The 16836-nt window shown below is 35.6% G+C and overlaps 1 protein-coding gene across 1 annotated transcript in view; it reads right to left on the bottom strand.

The window, feature by feature from the left end:
* Positions 1–11627: 11627 nt before the first annotated feature.
* LOC115445257 (alkaline phosphatase, tissue-nonspecific isozyme) overlaps positions 11628–16836 on the bottom strand; it is a 42687-nt gene continuing 37478 nt past the window's right edge. Inside the window, exon 9 of the mRNA XM_030171471.2 lies at positions 11628–15132. Coding sequence (XP_030027331.1) covers positions 14945–15132 — 188 coding nt within the window. The 3' untranslated portion in view covers positions 11628–14944. The remainder of the gene's footprint in view (positions 15133–16836) is intronic.

Genomic DNA, 16836 nt, shown 5'->3' with positions numbered 1-16836 from the left:
AATCCAGAAAAAATAGTTTTAAGTATTTGAATGTCTAACATTTGCGTAAACATAAATCATAACGCCACAGTGATTTAGAGATTTCTAAAGTGGGAAAAGCCTTTTAAACAAACGAACCCGCCGAGTGAAAAATAGCCAAATTTTCACACTGCTTCGTCAACTTTAGACAAAACATGTCCCATAATACTGGTCCTGTAGTGAGAAAAGCCTTTCGTGCAAACGAAACCGCCGAGTGAAAATAACCAAAATTTTGCACTGTTTCGTCAATTTACAAAACATATCCCATAATGCTGCATAACCACATGAATGTATCAAGGTATTGTCAAATTAGTATTGGAGTATGCGCTCCCGATACTTCATTTCCCTAGGGAGATCTTGAATGCAGCAACAGTATATGTAACAATGATAACGGATATTGTAAATAGATATATTTTTGACGCAACGTGCAAGCTGCCTACATCGGGCAAATCGGGTCTAGGGTCAAATTGTGTTTTGTCTTTGTTGTAAGAACCAGGTTCTTTGCAGTAAATTACAATCTAGTCTATAAGACTAATAAGTAATACAATTCTAACTTAGTTTTCTGGGTTTTAAGTTTACTACAACTGAGAATAATGTTCTAGCTACTTTCTTAGAGTCTGGTAACATAAAAAAACATTTTGTTCGTGTGTTATATATACTTAACACTGACTATTATTTGTTCGTTGTAATTACGCACTACACTTTACTATACTAGTTCGAAAGGCTTAGTTCTTTTTAGTCTTCGCACAAGGTCCGTATTATCAAATAGCTTGCGTCAAGTTGGTGGGTATTCTTCACGGTCAGATCAGAATCTGGAATTTATTCCTGATGTGGCGATAGGTTTTCCTATCCTTTGTGTATACCTGGTCCCAACAGGCCGGCATAATTGTGTCGACTATCGAGGGGTAATCATTTCTCGTCGGTCAACATTCTATTGGACCCCACTCCACTTACCATCAGTTACAATGGTACTGGCTTTGCACGCATAAGAAATCAAGGAACGGAAAAACCACGGTAAAAGTGGGTGCTTTAGTTGCACCACTGCCTACCTCCTCGGGAATAAAGGAGTGTGTGTCAGGAAGACGCTGAACTAATGGTACAAACTATAAACGTCTGCCTACGAACACCAGATATACCACCAGAACTTTGAATTACAAAGCATTGCCTGCCACTACTGAATTCGACACCCTAATATTGTATACACGTATTGTCATAATACTGTAAATTCGAAGTTTCGACAAATTACAAGTCGAACTAATAGTAGATTACAATAAACATTCAGAACTTTAATTGTAAATTTTATTTTATTGTTAATAAAGCTTTTTTCAGCTTGTGTGAACATTTTCCACTTACATTCTCAGATCTAGTGAACAACTACCCTCTCATATATGACTACTGTTATGCCCAAAATATTCATTATTCATGCTTTCAATTTATTACGCGTGTAATCCTCTTAAATCTAATACTCGTAAACCTAAATTATATGATAACATAAACAAACTAGAACAACAATAAACATTTTGTTTGTGAATTTAAAATTTGTATCAATTTAACTCTTATGTTCTTTGACGTTAGGAAGAGAGTTAATTGAACCTAGTTAAACATTAATTAATATGTTTGTGAGGGATGTATATTATTTTTGAATGTACTAGGTGAAGTGTTAGTAGTTCCACTTCGCTCACATGAAAATGCTTTAGTTATATAAGTGTGTATATTTTGAGATAAATTGTTAGAAAGCTAATTATTATATGCTAGCTTAACTTCTCTCCTGTAACATCTAGTTTAACATTTCCGGAGGGGGGGGGGGGGGTTAATGAACTAAATAACAAAACCTCTAACGTATTAAATAACAAAACCTCTAACGTATAAAATAACAAAACCTCTAAAGTATTAAATAACAAAACCTCTAACGTATTAAATAACAAAACCTCTAACGTATTAAATAACAAAACCTCTAACGTATTAAATAACAAAAGCTCTCCTCACACTATTAGAAGCATCTATAAGTAGTAGTAGTGAAAATAAAGATAGCTAATTGTGAACTCATAAAAAAAATTAAACTTATGTAGCGAACAACCTCCGTATTGCCAAGGGCCAAGTTTTTTTATCCAAACACGGCAAAGTAAATCACTACAATTAAAGTCCCTATATAAGATAAAAGTACTAATGAGGTAAGTGGAGTATTGTCTATATTTAATAACTAGATTTTAAAAATTCAGATATGTCCTATGGGAGCAAATTATCCGGCTTAAAATGCCCTATATGCTATTCCAGGTTTCAAAATTCAAATATGACCTACGGGAGCAAATTACCAGGATAAAGAATACCCTATATGCTATTCCAAGACACAGTCTATGTGTATGCAAAATTTTATCCAAATTCTTTCAGCGGTTTCTGTTTACTTCGAACAAACATGCATACATTTTCACAAACTGTCGTATTTATATTAGTAATATATGAAAGATGAATATTCAATTAGATGTTTAGGTAATAGCATTCCAATTCTATACGCTTATACTATCTTTATATTATATTAAATGTAAAACAAAAGCATAATTGAAAAGGTCCTTCATCATCCGAGAACAACTTCTCTTCTCAGAAACTTGTAATTGAAGCCTGAAGCGGTAATTACGTCCTTCTCAACGATATAGAAATATCAGACTTTAAGTATTCTTATAGATTACTAGCGACCCGCCCCGGCTTCGCACGGGTGCAATGCTGATACTAAATACACTACAGAAAAACTGTGAACGTTGTATATAAAAACATAGCGGCCCGCTCTGGCTTCGCACGGGTATAACATAACAAAATAACAGTATTTTTCCAGTATTTAATAGATGCTATTATTAGACATATAAACCGTCCTCTTGAATCACTCTATCTATTTAAAAAAAAAACGCATCTAAATCCGTTGCGTAGTTTTAAAGATTTAAGCATACAAAGGGACATAGGGACAGAGAAAGCGACTTTGTTTTATACTATGTAGTGATAAAAAAAACGTATCGTAACCTACCTATCTACCTACTTTAAGTCTTCGTATATAAATTAACAAACAAACACACATCACACATCTATCCCCGAAAGGATATGCAACCAGGGCACCCATTTTTCGACGTGTGTTCCGTCCCATGATGTGATAGGAGGCGAGCCTATCGCTATAACGCATACAAATTCCTGACTCAAGGCTGATACTGAGCAGAAAAACCCAAATATAATTTTGCCTGACTCGGGATTCGAACCTTGGACCTCAGAGCGCTGCCGCCCAAGCAGTGCGACTACGCCACCGAAGCAGTGAAAAACAAAAACATCTTTAAATATTACAGATACAGGAAACGTAAACACCTAACAACCCACTTTAAGTCTTCGTAGATGATTTAAATAAGTTGGAAAATTACTTGAAAACATATTTTTACTTTCACTTCCCTATGATAAACATTACCACGTCCATTCACAAGATTATTATTAACTTCTTATATATCACATACATTTTCGACATCACAAACTTACCCATTGTATTAAAAACGCGATTTTCAAGGGGCGAACGACGCTCCCCCACGGAGTTCGGGCGGGTACTGAGGGTTGTTCTAACAGCCCTTCTATTCGACTACGACGGATTTGAGAGGGCAATGTATTATCCGTGAGCCAAATAACTTTAAGGAACGAATCTCTGAATATACTTAGGCCTAGGAATACATTTTCAAAGATCTTTTTTTGTCATAACCTTATTTGTTTACAGCTGTATTTGTAGAGTCGTGGTGTCAGTTTAAGAACTTTATTTAGCAACTTTTGCTCGTAGCTACAACCGCGTGATAGCTTTTCCGTGATAAAAGTTTTGTTATACATTTTCCTTCGATAAAACGGGGCCTATAATTTTAGTTAGACTAGCAATAAATCTGAGGAAATTATAATCAATTCCATGCAGTAGTTTTCGCGTGATGCGTCTATAAAAATTGGCAAATAAACATAGGCAAACAAACATTCTAAAAACTGTTATTTTGGCTTTTTTTGCTTTAATAAAGACCTCCCTCCTAGTTTGTCTTCAATATCTATAGTACAGAAATCGGGCCTGTGATATTTTTATTAAATGATTAAAAATAAATTTCTGGCATTTCATGAAAACCACTACAATAAGTTTTAAATTAAACTACATCGTAGTACTACACTACACTACTGTGCTTACAGATTTAAAAGTTCTGGAATGCTCAATAAAATAAGTTAAAAAAAATCTTTGCAAATTTAAAAAGAACAACAGCACACTGTTTCTTAGGCAGAGACGGCTTTAGGGACAGTCGAACCGGGTAACCGACGCAGACCTCGCGCGGTGCCTTGGAGGACTTTTGTTTTAGAATCTTACCCACGAAACTGTTAAAACCAGGGTATTTTCTCCACCCAGGACCCCACGCCCTTTCTTTGCTTTCACCAGGGGCTTCGGGGTAGTTTAGGGACGCCACTGTCCTCAAAAGTCAAGATAATATGGTAAGAGTACGACATAATAAAATGTACTTTCTATCAAACACATGGTACTCATTTTGCTATGCTCAAATATAGTGGTTTTAAGCATCAAGCATTTTCGTTTTAAATAGACCAATATGAAATTTCCAGATTGTGATCTGAATATTAATCATTTCGATAGTTCGATGACCTGGCTCATCGATAAGGGCTTAAGCGACACGAGACTCAAATTTAAGCCACTGAATATAGTTGATCCCTCACCGAGACGAGAACTCACGTAGGTGGACACAATGGTAGTTACTTTATCTAGATTCGGTAAACGTAACGCGCGAACAGAAAAGTAAATCTAAACTTCATATTGTATCTTATTAGAATTCTGGAGTGAAATTTCGGCCTGTATTATTTTTACTTTATATCTGAGCTTTTTATACATTCCATAACTATAAAATGTACATATTTCTATACTATAGCGATCCAGTGGTCGACATTCGACAGTCAAAATTAATATAATATACGTAACACATCTTACTTCTTACTTATATAAAAGTGAAAGTTTGTGAAAATGATTGGATGTTTGTTAGATGTAAACGTGGTAGCCATTGATCAGTTCAGAATGAAATTTGGCAGTCGGATAGATCATGTCTTGGATTAACATATAGGCTTCTTTATCCCGGTTATTTGCTCCCATGGGAAATAATGGATTTTTTTATTCCATTTTTTAAATAGATGGCGCTGGTGTCGTTCAGTATTCAGGGTCTTTCTGACGGGAAAGGTCATTCACGCGGGCGAAGTCGAAACAGTTATAACGGTTATATATATATATATATATATATATATATATATATATATAACCTAAAGCTATAGTTTATTTTTTATTTGCATCTACCAATTTGGAACTGTTTTTCCAATTCTCAAAATTCTTTAGTAAGAAGTTACACTATCTCTAAGTGATATTGGTTGATTTTTTTATTCCCGAACGGACTTTCATTCCGGCGCAGCTTCAAACAACAGCTATTAAAATATAAATACAAAAGAGAGTTCTATCCAATTTGAACAGTAAATTACTGAATCTTTTTAATTTTTTTCTTTGTTGTATAGACTGCCTCGGTGGCTTAGTTGTATCATTTTAGATTGCAATAAGGTCTCGGGTCCGATTCCCTGGTTGGACAAAGTAATCTTGGATTATCCTCTCATTACTGATGATAGGCTCGAAGAAAACAAAGCGTGAGTATATGTGTGTGTAGGCAGAACTCTAGAGGTATTAGACCGTATATACTTACGAATAATGCAATTTCTCTCATTGATCGACAGTAGAATAGGTCTATACGTAGACTCCTTGGGATATTTTGATGTAGTATTCGAATAAACAATGAGTTTAACTTACAGCAACATGAAGAAAGAATTCCATTTAACCCCAAAGACAATCCCGCAAGCAGAGAGTAATATTTAAAAAACATAAATAAACAAACTATTTGTCATTTAATGCAAATCCTTTCAAACTGTCTCGTTCAAGAACAATAAAGTTAAATTAAAAAACAATCCTATTTACTCCAAAAGACTTTCCCACAAGCATAGTCGCTTCAGCAAACACAAATAAACAAACTATTTGTCATTTAATACAAATCCTCAAAAGCTGTTCCGTTCAAGAACAATAAATTCAGATTCAAACAGAATTTGTTAGTAAACACTTTGAACATCTATACTATATTAAAAAAAACAAACACACATCACGCATTTATCCCAGAAGGGGTATGCAGAGACGCAACCAGGGCACCCACTTTACGCCAAGCGTGTTCCGGCCCATGATGGGATAGGGGACGAGCCTATCGCCATATCGGGCACAAATTCCAGACTCCGGGCTGATACTGAGCAGAAAAATCCAAATATCACTTTAATCCGACCCAGGACCTCAGAGCGCTGCCGTACCGCGCATGCAGTACAACTACGCCACCGAGGCTATAATATACTATTTTTATCTATTATTGCATATTTAGATACCGATTCTCTTTGTAAACGTAGTGCTTTTTTGGTGCAGCGAAGGTGTCTTCGGTTCGGTCGTCAATGGTTTTATAAGAAAATAGCTTAAGTGACTCCACCCACGTGAAAAAAAAATTCCGCGATAAAAGGCCTATAGCACTAAAGAGTAATGTAGCTTTTCATTAGTAAAAAAATCAAATCGGTTTAATAATATATAAGTAATAATAATAATATCAACCCTGTATTATATACTGTCGCACTATTAGGCACGGGCCTCCTCTACTACTGAGAGGGATTAGACCTTAGTCCATCACGCTGATCACCTTCAAAATTCCTATAGAGAACTTCTCAAGTATGCAGGTTTCCTCACTTATTTTCCTTCACCGTTAAAGCCAGCGATAATTCAAAAAGATTACACACATAATTTTTAAAAAACTCGTAGGTGTGCCCTTGAGTTTGGAACCTGCAGACATTCGTTTCGGCAGTCCGTTCCACCACCAACTGGGCTATCGCCGCTTTTAAAATCGGTTTAATATGTTTTAAATGTTTGTATACTGTAGCTGGCTGCATGCTCAAAAAGATTTGTTGTCCTATAATAATATTGGGGTACAGCTCAAAATCAATTCTTTTTAATAGCTTATACTGAGCTGATATTCCTTCTACCAAACATCATGCAACAAATCCGTCGTATGTCTAATACTGATAACTGTGTGTGTTTGTGTGTGTGTGTGTGTGTGTGTGTGTGTGTGTGTGTGTGTGTGTGTGTAGAAAAATAAATGATTTTAAATGGTTTAGTAGTTCCTGAGATTAGTGCGTTCAAGCATACCCTTCAGCTTTATATATCAGTAATCACCTTTTAAAATGGTGTTTGGTGGCTGCGGCGGTACCTATGCAGGCTCTCATAATCTCTTATGAGAGCCTGAGACCTCTACTACCTTGTGATAAGATATATAATAAGTTACATATAAATACCGACCCAATGTGACATTAATCCGAAATATAACTAAAATTATGTAAATGGCCCAGCTTCGTAACAGTTTAGGTAGCATTAAGCGGTGTGTGGAATGAATAAGTGCTTCAAATCTTATTTTCTTGAATAGGGCCTGTTTTTATCTCTCTATAGCGTGTAACGTGGGTACAATATAATTTTTTTTCTGATTTATTACACAATAAATACCTAGGTGCCATTTTTGCGGTATTTATTTATTTATTGGTTAGAGATTGCTAACGTAATAATGTAATAATAATATCAGCCCTGTATTATATAGTGTCCCACACACCCTCGAAATTCCTAAAGAGAACTTCTCAGGTATGCAGGTTTCCTCACGATGTTTTCCTTTTTCGTTCATTTGTTTATGCAAAGATGCATAAACAAACATCAAAACCCAATAAATAGCCTATCAAAATCCTTTAAAGTTAAAACGTGACTTCGTGCCATTCATAAATAGTGGAGGGTAGAGGGCGGAGGGGGTGGTAATATAGAAATTAGGTCAGCGTGCCAACGGGCTCTGATTGCTGAGAACTAATACACTATTGAGGAAATTATATTTGTCGTGCGTACACGTGGAGTTTTGCCGTCTGTATGTTTATCAAGATTTTTTTATCGCCAGGCAACTTTGCAAGTGTGAACTAACTTATGAAACTATTAAAAAAAATGTACTTACCAGATAATACTACGTACAATCTACTTACAAGTGTATAATACTTAATTAGTTTAATAGCGTATGCATGTTGCTATTCTTGTAAATTTATAGAGGGTAGGTACTATTAAATACATTAGTTTCATGTTATCATAAAGTTTTAAAATGAAGCGAATACATTTGTCATATGACTTAACCTTTGTTATTATTTTGGGTTTCTCGCTTAGGTTCGCGCAGACAGAACCACGCACAAAAACTAGTCGTATTATATTTTCCTTAAGTTTGTAGTTACAATCTGATGGAGAAAATTGGCTTCTAATTAAATTGAACTTCTAATTTCAATTAATATCAACGCTGCACCTACTTCTAACCTTGGGAAGGTGATACGAGTAAATACATTACTTATCTTTAATTACTGATTTGGTGAAATCAACAACAAAGTCCTTATTAGCAGACGCACATCGCAGAGAAGACTGACTACACCGATAACATTACGTGTGATATCACGACTTTGTCAACGGTGCTCAACTAACAACTTCAATCAAGTGGTACCACGCACACGCACACCTTTCATCTCCGGAGACGTAGGCAGTACGCAACTAGCACATTCACCTTCCACCGTGTGTATACCATCACATGATGTGCTGGGAAACGCGCCTATCCGTTGACTTTATTTTTTTTAATACAGTCGAATGACAAGACAAGCATGTCGCTCGCTTGGTGGTAAAGAAGAATAAAAAAGAAAAAGACATTTACTGTCTCAGCGGTGAGCAAAGAATTAAAAACACGAATTGATAAGCGATACGACTGCCCGTAAACAGTAACAACACTATCAGTGGCGAAGAGTAAAACTTTTCCAAAAGGATACCCGAGGCAAAAATATGCCTTAGGCATATCACGGTGAATTTAACAGAAAACAATAACTAAGACAAACTTAAATAAACCTAAAAAGGAAGCCGGTAGGAATCGAGTTTGTATAGACGCGCCGCTACTGAAAACTATACAGATTTTGAGTTACAAAGTACTACGCGGCACTTTGCTGCATTCCTTACTCTGAGACATAAGATCTTAAATCTCATATGCCCAGTAATTCCATTATTGTATCTACGAGTATATATATAAAATGGAATCCCTATTGCCCTTGGTCACGCCATCACGCGTGAACGACTGGACCGATTTCACAATTTCTTTTATTGTGTTTGTTATTGTCAGGAGAAGGATCTTATGAAAGAAAAAATTAAGGAAGTTGAGCGGAATCTTAGAAAAATTGGGAAAAGTTAATTTCAGCGATTGACAGAATGCGCGCTGCAAATTCATAGTTAAGATGGGACAACGTCTGTTGGGTCAACCAATTTGAAATAAAAATTTATTGTATTAATTAAATTACTCAACAAAAATAACTTACATACTCACTATTTTCACCACTTTAAAAACAGCTGTTAAATCTTATATCCATTGAGAAAAGACGTGGCATTCCACTAGTCTGCACTGATTGCATCTAGTGTTTAATCAACAGTTATTAGTTCCTTCTTCAAGCTTTAGATAGTGACTCAATTACGTTCAATAATATTTTCTTGAGTCGCGGCTAACACTCATAACACTTGAGTGGAAATATCGCGGAAAAGAGGCCCTTAGTGGCCCTTTGCTCAATAAATATTTGATGTATTTGTTTCAAGCATCGATATACGTCAAAAAAAGCGGTAGCCTAGTTGCGTGTGAAACGGACTGCCGAAACGAATGTCCGCAGGTTCAAATCCCAAGGGCATACACCTCTGATTTTTCTAAAAATAATTATGTGTATCTTTGTAAATTATCGCTTGCTTTAACGGTGAAGGAATACATTGTGAGGAAACCTGCATACCTAAGAAATTCTCTATAGTAATTTTGAGGGTGTGTGAAGTCTACCAATCCGCACTAGGCCAGCGTGATAGACTAAGGCCTAATCCCTCTCAGTAGTAGAGGTGGCCCGTGCCCAGCAGTGGGACAGTATATAATACAGGGCTGATATTATTATTTTATCGATATACATCTTCTACGTACTATATTTGGCGTTCCGAACATTCACTGCGTTCAACTGAATTGAACTGCAATCCATGCAACTGCTTAAGTATGGTGTCAATATTGACAACTTGTGGTTGTGTACGGAGTAGCGCTCATATAAGAAAATCGAGTCTAAATGTGAACTTGGATGTGAATAAAAAATATTAGTTAAATAAGTAAAATTTTGTTGTTCAAGTAAATAAATAGGTTATAACAGTGGTTTGAAGTACGAGTTTCAATCGATATATTAGACTAATTTAGTCTGCCTCGGAGTTGTAGTTGTATTACGGTTCTGCAATGCTGAGGTCTCGGGTTCGATACCCGGGTCAGGGAAAAGTTGTTTGCTCAATACTAGCCCGGAGTCTGGAATTTGTAACTGGTATGATGATAAGCGGCGATAGCCTAGTTGGGTGTGGAACGGACTGCCAAGACGAATGTCCGCATGTCCTTTGACTTTTCTAAAAAAAATGTGTGTATTTTTTGTGAATTTATCGTTCGCTTTAACGGTGAAGGAAAACATCGTGAGGAAACCTGCACATCCGAAAAGTTCTCTATAGGAATTACGAAGGTGTGTGAAGTCTACCAATCCGCACTAGGCCAGCGTGGTGGACTAAGGCCTAATCGCTCTCAGTAGTAGAGGAGGCCCGTGCTCAGCAGTGGGCAAGTATATAATACAGGGCTGATATTATTATTATTATTCCTGCGGGAAATCACGGTATAAAGGCCGGTCCTTTTGGAAGGCTTGCGTGGGGACATTATTATTATTATTATTATATGACGATAAGCTCTGTTCTTATCATCAAAAAATAATAACAATATCAGCCTTGTATTCTATACTGTCCACAGATCACGGGTCTCCTCTACTACTGAGAGTATTTAGACCTTAGTCCACCACGCTCGCCTAAAGCGGATTGGCAGACTTCACAAAGCTTCGAAATTCCTATGGAGAATTCTCAGGTATATAGGTTTATTCACAATTATTCCTTTACTTTTTAGGCGAGTGAAAATTGACAATTAAAGTTCTCAGATATGTATGTTAATTTACGATGTTTTTATTCATGTTTAAGTGAGTGTAAATTAACAATTCACACGTACATTCGTAAAGTCAGTGGTGTGTTCCCTGGGTTTCTGAACTTGCGGCCTTTGGCTTTGCAGACCGTTCTATTCCCAACCAAGCTATCATCGCTAGTGTTATGTATTAATATTATATTACTTATAATAAACAATCCAAATTAATAATATAAATAATAATATCGGACCTGTATCATATACTGTCCCACTGTTGGGCACAGGCCTCCTCTACTAATGAGAGGGATTAGGCCTTAGTCCACCACGCTGGCCTAGTGGGCATTGGTAGACTTTACACACCCTCGAAAATTCCAATGGAGAACTTCTCAGGTATGCAGGTTTCCTCACGATGTTTTCCTTCACCGTTAAAGCAAGCGATAATTCACAAAGAATCTAAATCCAAAGTACGGGAGGTTTAAATAAAGATTTGTATACGAAAATATGATTTATTTAACCTTACAATAAATAACACTAGTCACAACTTAAATGTCTAATTAGTATTTTGGGTATAATCGTGTTAAAATCTTTGAAAATTACGTTCAAAATTTGCTTAGACATAATAATACTAATAGCATCAATATAAAAACTTCGACATTCAAGAGTTTTACTTTAACAGATTTTTGATACGTAAACGGCATAGCGACCAAACTACACCTCATGGTAAGTGGAGTGGGGTCCAATAGCATATCGACTGATGAGATATGATTACCCCTCGGCAGTCGTCACAATGATGCCGGCCTGTTAGGACTGGATATACACAGGCTGTTGCCGGAACGCGACACACTTACATGAGCCACTATAGCGGTTTTTAATAACTTGTGTACGGAGGTCGCTATTCGGGCGGATATAGAATATATCCTACCACCAGCAAAGATTTGAGATGATTTTATTAAAGGCCTATTCCACGATGTCTGAGGCTAATAGTCAATTTTTATAGAACGACCAAATACAAATTCAAGCTCCCAAATAAATCATAATCAAAAGTACTATATACATTAAAAGTAATACGTTAATTAAACATTATTTGAACATTGTGAAACAGGCTTTAGGGTTGATTTTTCAATAATCTAATATATATTCGTTTGATAACCCCAACAAATTAAAACGTGAAAGTGGTATTAATAAAATTGTTCAAGCATATGATAATTGTTATACGAAATCATAATCAATAACTTTCATCCGACAATTGAAAAATCCGCCAAAATCACTTTTATAATATAACTAGCTTTTACTCGCGGCTTCGCCCGTGTGAAGGAGTTTTCCGAGATAAATGTCCCACTACATAGTCCTATAACCTTGCCAGGGTCTTAAACTATCTCCATACCAAATATCATAAAAATCCGTTCAGTAGATTTGGAGAAAATCAATTACATACAAACAGACAGAAAAGGGGACTTTGTTTTATAATATGTACAGACTACCCGCCGATTGCAATAAACGATACCAATTTTTTTTTATCGATAGCAAAAATGGATCAAGCAGAATTAAGTTTTGATATTACTTACTACAAATTTATTTTGATCTTTAGGATCAAATCTAAGATTACGATTTAGATTTTTTAATGAAATAGGTCCTAAATTGAAACCGAGCAAGTCAATCAAGTCAAAGTCAGTCAAGTAAGAGTACAACTATTCCGCGGCAATGTTCTAAAGTGATAGGATATCTTTATATACCTAATTATAAATATATGTATTTTTCACTTGTTCTAGTTTTCAATTCCGTTTTTTAAGCCTAACTTTGCCGCACAGCCACAGAATATAGCAGTAACATATTCCTAAACCTAGATTTAAAATTAATTATTATAGGAGAAAGTCGGCCTTTGGCTACCTAATTTTTACACCATAAATAATTCGTACAAAATGATTTCAACCTTTATTGTTGTAGGTAAGGTTTGAGGGTTAGAATTTCGAAAATTTTAGATCACGTCACTTTCACCAGCAGCAAGAAAGGCAACAACTTACTGGAATGACGATCTGACTTTACAGTCTCTTTTTGTTTTGTATCTACTATTATTACTTGACATTGGAAAAATCACCGATAAATAAACAGTGGCAGCCATAATATAGAGGAAGAATAACTTATTAATAAAGTAGTAGAACCTCAGTCGAGCTGGCCCCTTCATATTGTAAAACTAACTACAACACGATTCTATCACAACGTGGATAATTTTGCAAGTCAAAAATAAACTAAACTACTGGTTGAAAACTTAATTAATGGAATTTACTTCCTAGAATAAAATTTGTACATATTTGACTTACGAATGTTTTACTTACGAATTAAGGAGATATATAATGACAAAGTAAACGCGATAGTGTTAGCTATGAGACGTCGCCTTAGATATTATCTATTAGTAGATGAAAACAGGCTTTAATGGCTTAAACTTACTATAATTGCGAAGACGAAATTAAAACCTAATAGCCTTAAAAATAGACTATGTTTTTGTACAGTTAATATGGAAAGCAGTGGCGAAGGTTTCCGAAAGATAACCCGACACAACGTATCTGAAAAAAAACAAAATCTTTTTTATGTCGTCAGCTAGCTCAAAGAAATACCTATCCAATGAACTTACCAAAATAACGGTATCTTGTTTAGAACTTGTTAAAAAAAACCTTCAGACTTTTCTATCTCAGTTTTACATACAAAACTATAAAACGATATTTACAAAACTTCGATTATCTCTAGGTTTTCCTGACATACCGCTTTTGCACTTATCACGACAGTATAGGTACTGATATGCAAAAAAGGGGTCTGACAATCGTTTTAAGATTTTACAAAAATTACCAAAGGGAAGACGGCAGGACTCGGGTTATATGGACCGTTCGCCTTTGGTAGAAAGGAAACCAAAATGATTAACCTAAAATATTGCACTTTGAAAATACGTCAGTTTAATTTTGGATACATTCTTTAGTAATACAAGTCTTGAAGTCCCTTAGTATATGCTACGGTTTAACCCCGTTCTCAGTCATAATGCGTTTTCCCTAGTTATAAATAGTTTTCACTAAAAACCTTGTAAAATCTAGAATTAACTGCTACTAAAAACTACGTTCTGGTAAAACTAGTTCTACCTAGACAAAACACGTCTTTCAAAAAGATTCAGTCAAAACTGTTTCTAACAAAGTTAAAGGTCTGTTTTTATATGCTGTAACGTATTATTACATATTAACCTAACCTAAGCTAAACCTTTCTCAAGAATTGCACTATCTTTTAGTAAAAACCGTACAAAAATCCGTTCAGTAGATTTTGAGAAAAGTTAGAACTAATTTTACCTAAAATTAAAATATATAAAACAGTAAATTCTAGTCATAACTAGGGAATTCTGATTTAACAAAGGCATTTAGTGAAAACTTGTTTTAACTAGGAATAACGCGATGTAACATAGAACGAGTTTTAACTGTATATACAACTTAATTAGGTGACAAGCAAGTCGCTCGCATAGTGTCATCTATTACAGTAATTTACCGCCTAGAGCATCGAATTACAAAGCTGCATCACATTGAACTGCGAGCATACGATTTTACGCTCCAATATGGCCTTGTGAGATACTGTAGTCGCAAACTTAACGATCGTTAATTCCTAACTGTACTCGTACCGATTAGTGTCAATTTGATGAATATTTAATAATGGCATCAGTTGGACTTTATGATCGCTATGTTGACATTTCATTCTAAGTATTACTACCTACATCAGGAATACTCAAAAGGACTTGAGAGATCTACACACTAATTATAAAATCTAATTTAAATTTTCTATTATTTGCATGTAGTCAACCCAGGTCCTATACAAGCCGCGAAAGCCATTGCGTGAGGAAGGTAGTTTTGCTCATAATTTCCAGTGAAGAGATGAGACCAGGGTCCCTTAGCGAAGACCGCGACGTCTTCCCCGCCGTGGGTCTCCCGAACAATCGGCACCAAAGACGGATAGGTATAGTTCAGGTGATCTGTAAAAGAAATACGTCTTTGTTATTTTATTTCTTTACTAATTATTGAATTATCAGTTATAGGTATATATACAAACGGAATATGTTACACACATACATTCACGCCATGATCCCCAAAGGGTAGGCAGAAGTGTCACTAGAGAACATTCGCCTGTGTTTCGTCTCATGTGTGGGTGCGAGCCTATCGCCATATCGGTCACAAATTGCTGACTCCGGGCTACTAAATAACCAGATAAATAATATTTTAAAGTCGACTAGATAGCGATTGCCGTAAACATGGAGAAAATTGGTTCTTCCAAGTGTTTATCACTGTTTTGGTAGTAGACTTAATGAAAAGATATACCCCCTTATTCATAAACGTCATTTATCTAAGGACGGAGCATTGCTGTGATAATAAGTCTATCTGTGTTTCTCAGTGCTGACGGTATGGCAGCCTTTGCAGTGCGTAGACATAGGGCTGTTGTGATTGGCTAATATTGAGATAAATCTTTAATCTAGTTGGCTGTCACAAAAACAAAGCTGAGAAACAGACTTATCACAGCAATGCTCCGTCCTTCAATGAAAAACGTCTAAAAGGGGATAGTCTTTAAAGACGAATTTTATTTCATACATGAAATCAGACAAATAAGAAACGGAAGAGATGGGAAGGCAACAGCAGCCAGTATTTCCCCGTATTAGAGGCATGACCAAACACCATCTTTATTAATTATAATTTTTGTCTATGTTACAATCAAGATTTACATACCAGGATAAGCTGGTTTCATATACATGCAATACTTTACTTGGCACTATCAATTATAATTTGAACTAAACTGCACTTTTTACCAAACCAAATGAATGAATAAATCCCTCCTAGCCGAATTTCGGCCACGGCGGCCAATCTCAACGGAGATCAGCCAGGTACGAAGGATATATTATAGTGTACAAGTGCGTGCGCAATACACAGGTGCACTCTTTGTTCCTTCACTCTCCTAGCCCCGTGAGACGGCGATCCAATATGACCGGAGAGAGATCAGGCGCAGGAAACCAAACTAAACCGAATATAGCTACAAAGTGAATATAAAAATTAATTCAATATTGCACAACTAATTCCCTTCTACAATTACACGACACATAATTGTATTACAAAATAATTTGAAAATATTTTCTTCATTGTTTATTGCTTTTCAATCTTCGATCTTATTACATTAACGTAATGACTATTCAAAGCGTTTGTGTAATCTTACAAAGGCGTTTGTATCTTGTTTGTCAGTTTTCTCCGCGTTTACCAATCGGATTATAAAGCAATTTAATAGATTGATTTTAAATTTAATATTTTACTTCCATATTCGTGTTTACTAATAATCTGATAAACATTTTGCAAAGTTGGATAACTATACTCAATTTTGCCAGATGATGTTAAACGACAACTAAACTAAATTTTGCTAGATAATATTTAACGTGGAGCGATGGCTATTATTGTAGTTCGGTCTTATTTTTATCATTCCAAACTTTGCAGTCTTTATATTAATTTTATTTATACTTAACCCGGCGAGCATGTGGTGAAAAAATGTAACAAGAAGTATGAGGCAGGGTATGACATACCCCTTAAAAAAATTGGCTATAAAACTTGTTTCTGAAGAAGTATTATACTATTTATTTTTTGGTATAATAAGACAATACCATCATAACGCATTGGAAATAAAACAATCGCGCCATTTTAAC

This window comes from Manduca sexta, chromosome 14 (genome assembly GCF_014839805.1).
Source record: "Manduca sexta isolate Smith_Timp_Sample1 chromosome 14, JHU_Msex_v1.0, whole genome shotgun sequence".
In the NCBI taxonomy this organism is placed as follows: domain Eukaryota; kingdom Metazoa; phylum Arthropoda; class Insecta; order Lepidoptera; family Sphingidae; genus Manduca; species Manduca sexta.
This window is presented reverse-complemented; position numbering and strand designations above follow the sequence as displayed.